A 7,460-nucleotide genomic window follows, 5' to 3' on the forward strand; every position below is an offset into this window, starting at 1 on the left:
TTTATATCTTTCAAGCTTCACATAGAATAAGTTGACTTCACATACAAATTTTAGGACTGCTTGACTATTCTTATATAAGTGTGTGTCTCCCCATGTAGCATATTTCAAGTGTTAACGTGCTAAACCTATATAGCCCATGACCTAAAGGAGCCATAAATCCTTTTCTTGGATGACATTTTACGTTCTTGCTAACTATCATGTTCAACAAAAGATCTCAATCTTTAAACCTTATACTTAACGAACTTGATATCATTTATTAAACTAAAAAGAACATGAACATAATACATTTAGTTGAGAGCCTTCTTGTATATCTCACCTAAGATGTAATTAATTATAAGGATCTACGCCCATGGGAAGGTTTGATCCCTCAAAACTAAAAGTCATACATATGATTTAGATTTGAAGGACCCTCAAGATATATTTTCAATTGATCTTCCATTAACTCTCAAAATAGTTTATTTTGCATCCTTCATGTTGTTAAATTTTAATTTTCCAATGTGAGACACTTTCAAATCCCACATTAGACAAGATATGTCTAGAAAAAGCTAGCATGCCAGGGCATGAGTTGGCAATGATAATTTCTATATTCTAAACGTAAAACATCGATTCATTACCAATAAATTGAGGCTAATGATTTCATGTTGTCAAGATGAGTCTGATTGGTGAATTTGACCAATTTAAATTCAAGTGGCATGACTCAATGAGTGGTGGTCTTTATATGCCTGATGAGTAAGATCTAACAACGATGAAAATTTTTGGTTAAATAGTCAAACATGATTTGATATTAGGATGGGGGATAGGGTTCTTTTCAGCATGGAGTTAATAAGTTTTTGTTTATGACTTCATACTAAGTTGTTAGATTTAACAAGTTTTATGGGGCCTTCTTAAGACTGATCACTTCTTAGACAGTATTAGATCATCATAAACATTAATATTAGAATAAGAATACGAAAAATTAGTCATTACATCAATGACATGGACTATAATATCTCAATATCGATGAGTTTATTTATCATCTATATATGCATGCTTGGTTCAAGTAACATCATAGACATCAATATTAGCATACTATTGCAATTCATACCCTCAAAGTAATGTCCAAAATTAAAAATAAGGTTGAAAATCAACCCTCAATTCAGTAGGTGTTAAAAACATTTGGTTATTTTGTGTAGAATAAGAATACTTAATCTTTTTCCATGTAATAACACATGATGTTGATACACCACCTAAATAAACAACTCATTCCACTTAGAAATTCATATGGTAATTCTTATCATCCATTAAGAAGTCTATTATATATTTAGAGTCATTGAACCCTAATAATCTACTTTTTATAAACAATAAATATCATAAAATTAATTAAAAATTAAAAAAAATTTAAAAAAAAAAAACATAAATTAATTTAGATGAGTACTTCATGTTATTATTATCATAAATATCCTATTTAATTAGGAACCTTAACAATTAAATTGATTAATGAAATAATTATAATTAATTCAAAGAAAATTAAATGTTTAAAGAAAAAAAATACTATATATTAATTGCAGACTGAATAATTTTAAAACTAAAAACCATTAACAAAAATTAGTAACTCAAAAATTAAAACATCAAAATATATATATATATATATAGCATTTCAAAATTAACAGAATTTGGCATATCATTTATGTCACCAAAAATATTTATTTATTTATTTTGCCAAAAAGTCCACTAATAATTCTATAATTGCTTATGCTGAACGATTTATTCTTATTTAATTGATCAGAAATCTCAATTGAATAACTCTGATTTTTCTTCCATTCTTAGTTTCTTACACAACTTTCAAAACTCTGATTCTTTTATAATTTTATACCATAGAAAATCTTCTTTTAGCATACTAAAAATAAAATGCAATACCATTGCCTTTCATGAGAAGAGGGGTTGAATTTTCTTATATTGAATATAAATATTAAAAAAATGTATTTCGTGATATTCTTCCATAAAACATAACATGGTAGAATTTATTATTATTGAATTTTTATCAAAATTAGCATTTTATATGATATCCTGAATAGTATTAATCTCAGTGTAAATCTAAAAGGCCTGCCAATAGTAACACAGAATATAGTCTATTTACTCTTTATTAGCACGTACAAAAAAAAAAACTCAAGCAAAAATATGAATTTTGATTATTCTACATATTATTATTATATTATTATTATTATAATTTAACTTTTCCACTATTTATGCCTAATACAAATCAGCATCATTATGTACTCAATAATGCATAAATTTAGAACTATTTTGAAAAAAATACCCTGATGAAGTAGTTGAAGTGTTACTTTAGCTTAGTAGTTGAGAACTCTCAAGCTTTTGCCCAAAATAGGCTAGTAGAGAGAGCAATTTGAGTTATAGTGTGTATAGACAAAAATAGTTGGATGAGATTCTAAAATTTAAATATTTTTAATTTAGGTGCTAATTTTTTGAATTTTTAACGTCTTGAAGCTGATGGTAATTTTATTATTGTATTATGAGAAATAAATTATTCAAGTTTTAAATAGCTTGAAGCTTGACCTGTCAATATTTGATCCGACCCGAAAACCCGACCCGGAATTTTCGGGTTTGGGTTGACCCGAATCCGAGGCGGGTAGGGTTCGGGTTTGAAAAACCGACCCGTTTGCAAAAACGGGTCGGGTTCGGGCCCGAAAACCCATTTATTTTAAAAAAAATTTTGAATTTTCGGAATTTTTCTATCCCGCCCGCTGCCCGCGCTGCGCGTGCTGCCCGCCTGCCCCGCGCACTGCCTTGCGAGGCTGCCCCCGCTGGCCCCGCGCGCTGCCCGCAACGCGTCGCCGCCGTTGCTCGCTGCCGCGTCGCTCGACGCACCGCTCGCTGCACCGCGCCGCCACCGCGTCGCTCATCGCCCGCTCGCCGCACCGCCCACTCCACCGCGTTGCCCGCGTCAGTGCGTCACCTAAACCCTAAACGGGTCGGGTCGGGTTGACCCGAACCCGAAGCGGGTCGTGTTCGGGTTTCGAAAAACGACCCGTTTATAAAACCGGGTCGGGTTGACCCGAACCCAAATAAAGCCGTGTCAGTTACGGGTCGGGTCAGGTTCGACCCGTAACCCGAAATTGACAGATCTATTCTCAATGTTGTTATGGGGCCCATCAAAATCATCCAAAATTGAAATTATGTCAGGCAAATGATCTGAAATTTATATTGTATAGCATTAACATTGATTTGTAATTAATTAGCTATTATAAGATAGCTTTTATGGTAGAATTGGAGCATTGAATCGTTAGTCTTGTCATCAATAGACAATCAAAGATTTTCTTAATCACTCTCCTTATAAGAGAGATGAGTTATAACTAAGAATGTATGCATATGCCTTGGCAATAATAATGAGAATCGGGGATGTTGGTACTAATTGGAGTTGTTAGTAGTGACCAAGGGGCATTAATGATAGTGGCAATTATGGGCATTAACGATGTTGATGGCATCAACCATCAAGTACTGTGGTAGTCATAGCATTTTTCATCAGCCTAAGTGGAGACAATGATCATTATGAATAGTTGCAACCGCGGTCATCAACTTTATTGACTACCATCATGTTGGCCTTTTTCGTGGCAATCGATGCCAAAACATTGTTGACTATAGTGAAGGACAACATACTGTATTTGTCGACAGACGAAGTTATGGATTCCCTCCTCTAGAGTCCTTCTTGGGTCCTCTTTTCAAACCTCCCCTAATATGTATAAAATATCTATTTATATACTTTTAGGAATAAGACACTTTGTTCTTGTAATCCCACAAGAACAAAAATATTAAAGATGTGCTTATACTTATTCAAGACCCCAACTAATTATTAAAAACTTATTGAAATTAAAAATCATATTATCCCTTATGTCATCATACATTGAAGGCCTATAGAAATCCTTATTTAGGACCTTTTCTTTTTAATTTGAATGTTAAGGTATAAATTTAATATAGAAAAAATACTATCACAATTCACACAAAATCTTTGCAATAAGTTCAAAAATCTTTACCAACTAATTAAATTAGTTGGCACCTAACCTCCTTTGGATTTTAGTAATCAACTTTTTATCACATCATTATCATTTCATGACACATTATTTCAATGAATTTTAACCCCTAATGTTAGCCATATTACTATAAATTCTCTATAGCTTTCTCTACAAGAAAATGCTCTAAATTTATACTACTTAACAATATAATTTTGAAATTTTCAATAAACTTTGCAAAGTAACAATCATCATTATGAAAATAATTATCTTATAAATCAATAAAATTTACAAAGTAACTAAGTCTTAAATGCTTAGTCAAATGATTATGGAGTAATCAACAAACATAATTAATATTTTATTCAACAAAGTAGCTGCACACATAACATAAAAAACATTTATTTTCATCAACTTTGCATGGCCTGGCTAACTATATAAAATATGTTCTTAATTAATTTCAGATATAACAACTTGTATTTAAACAAGCACAGGGATGCTTTGCTCATCTCTGAATAAATTACCTGGATCAACCTTAGTCTTTACCTGTGCTAATCTCCTAAAATTACCCTTAAAATATCTCAAACCCCACTCACTAGCCTTCACATAACTTGTATTCCCTTCACCATTAATTCCAAGTTGAAGATCCCTTCCATTGATATAAGCACCTCTAGGTTCTCCTGAAACATAAGGACTCATGAACTCATAATACTTCTTCATCCATTTCATATATCTCTTTGCTTCTTCTTCCTTCCCTTCCTCCTTCCATGCCAGTAAACACAGCAAATCATATAAAGTTCCTTTTCTGTGAGGAAATGGAGTTTCTGTTTCAGAAATCTCATCCATTCTTCCTCCAAATGGACTAATTTTCAGCATTGGCCTCTCTTCTTCCTCAACCAGCCAACTAAAGATCTTCTCCCAAGCTTCTTCTTTGATAGGCTCAGTCAAGAAATCAGACTTGGCTTTGAATGGCTAACCATGAGCTTCTGTCAAGCAGAACAGTTGGATCTACTTCAGTGGAGAAGTCTGCAAAATGTAATACTGATTCAATCCAACTCATTTCTCTGCAATCTTCAGCTTTCAATTCTAATTCTGGGAAGAACTCTTCTGCTATAGAAAGCAGCTCTTGCTTCTCACCAAGGAACAAGGAGTTGAAAATTACTTCTATTGTCTTCTTCGTCTTCATATTTGTTTTATCAATGATAACTTCATCTACCACCAACAAATTTACTTGGATAAATGCTCTATTATCCAATTTGTGAGCGATTTGCTGCCATTTTGTGAGTAGCTTAATTGCTCCATCTCTTACAGATCTTGTGGTAGTAAAGACTGTAACTTTAGGAGGAACTTGAACAAGCTGAATCTTGTATGATAAAATGACACCAAAACTAGCTCCTCCTCCTCCTCTTATAGCCCAGAAGAGATCTTCTCCCATGGATTCTCTGTCAAGAATATCTCCTTTTGATGTAACTATTCGAGCATCGATGATGTTATCAATGGCAAGGCCATAAGCTCTCACCAAAGTCCCCACACCTCCACCGCTGAAATGGCCGCCTACACCCACAGTGGAGTAGCTTCCAGCAGGAAAAGCAGAGACTTTGCTCTTCTTGGCAATGGCGTAGTAGAGTTCACCAATAGTGGCACCTGCTTCAACCCAAGCTGAATCAGAGGCCTGATCTATGGAGATTGAACTCAGCTTTCGGAGGTCGATGACGATAAAGAAAGGAGTGATTGTTGAAGCAGAAGAGAGACCTTCATAATCATGGCCGCCACTACGAATTTTTGGAGGAATATTGAGCTCCTGAGAGCAAGAAACAGTGGACTGGACATGAAATTCTTGTGTTGGAGTGATGATGAGGAGAGGTTTATATGAATTGGGAGTGAGAATTCTGGGATTTTGGATGGAGGAGATGAAGAGGGTTGTGTAGTTTTGGGTTTCTGAAGTGAAAATGAGATTGGAGGGGATGAAATGGCTCTGAAGGCAATGGAGGAAAGCTTGTTGCTTGGCTTTAATGGCGGCGTGTGAGTTGTTATTGTCATGTGAAGGAAAGAGAAAGAGAAGGAGAAGAGATAGGAGAAGGCTGAGGAAGAAGGAGATGAGATAGTTCATTTTTTTGTTCTCAGTTTGTGGGAGAGTTTGCTTTGATATGGAGATGGAAGAGATGTATTTATAGAAGAGAAGGTAGGTATCAACTGTTTTTTTTTTTTTTTTTAATTTTTTTTAATCCACTACGAATTTTATACTATCATATTTCAGTAATTTTTTAATATAATATTTAACAGAATATTCTATTTATTTAAAGAATATTCTATTATTATTTTTAAAATATTAAAATAATAGGTTTATGTAAAAAAAATTTATTAGAAAATCTATATTTGCTTTAGATCAATAAATAAAACAATCTTATTGTAGGAAATAAAAGGTAGTTCTTTTATTAGAATATTACTCAAAATTAATCATGAAATTAAAATATAAAATATATTTAGTTTTTAGTATATTAATTTTTTTTTATTATAAATAAATTATAATGTGAAGTAACTATGTAAAATAATTACGATTAATTTTATTGTGCTAATTTATGGCGTGTTATCATTATATATAGATACATTTACTAATTATTTTGAATCCATCATAAATTAATCCTAATTATATCATAAAAAAATATATGAGCACATCTACATTTTTTCTCTTATATTGTATAGTAATTATGAAGAATTGAATGATACTATAATAAATGCAAGAATGTTTTGTTGGTGCATAAAAGAAGCTTTAAATATTAGTCATCAATTCATAGTTGGAGATTTCTTAAAATAATTTTGTTTGCATATAATAATATTAATGACAAATTAGCTTTTTATCATTTGGGACTGTTCTCTTATTATTTTTTAAAATAATTTTTTATTACAAATTGCTATAGAAATCAGCAAGAAAATCATCTCAGACGAAAAAATAGATTCATGTAAGTAAATGAGGGGTGATCGCTTTCACTATTCTTTTCCCAGGAAAATGTTTGCCTCGCCTAGTAGTGTCTGTCATTTTGGAACTCACGCTCAGTCACGGGTCATTTACGCACTCGCGCTCAATAACGGCCTCACCCTGCGCGCGCTCGACCCGCTTGGCCGCCTTCGCCTGCCTCACTCTGTGCGCGCTCGACCCGCCTAGCCACCTTCGACTGCGGCCTGCCATCTACGCAAGCGCAAGCATTTGGACTTCGCAAGTCTAACTTCCGCATGGACCACACCGCCTGAGCATAACACGCGCGACTGACTCGACCCGATAAAATCCATATTAGCGAATCAGGTCTGATCAACCAGGCAGGTCGATTCGTGTCCAAATTTTCGCCCTGTTTGCAATACCAAGCCGGGTTTGAGTCAATTTCAAGGTTCGATCCGAACCCGACTCAAAACCCGATTTTGACACCCCTGATTGAGACCTCCCCAAATTGACTATGAAAACTT

The 7,460-nt window shown here is 33.8% G+C and overlaps 1 protein-coding gene across 1 annotated transcript; it reads right to left on the reverse strand.

Moving 5' to 3' along the window:
* Positions 1 to 4,481: 4,481 nt before the first annotated feature.
* On the reverse strand, positions 4,482 to 7,188 carry LOC110106344 (berberine bridge enzyme-like 18). The gene is made up of 3 exons (XM_020836213.2): positions 7,076 to 7,188; positions 5,044 to 6,082; positions 4,482 to 4,973 (listed from the first exon to the last, which is right to left on the reverse strand). Exons 1-3 carry the CDS (start codon positions 7,186 to 7,188, stop codon positions 4,482 to 4,484), a joined length of 1,644 nt encoding a protein of 547 aa, XP_020691872.2.
* Between the last annotated feature and the right edge of the window lie 272 nt (positions 7,189 to 7,460).

This window comes from Dendrobium catenatum, unplaced genomic scaffold (genome assembly GCF_001605985.2).
Source record: "Dendrobium catenatum unplaced genomic scaffold, ASM160598v2 fragScaff_scaffold_1546, whole genome shotgun sequence".
NCBI classification, from domain to species: Eukaryota; Viridiplantae; Streptophyta; class Magnoliopsida; order Asparagales; family Orchidaceae; genus Dendrobium; species Dendrobium catenatum.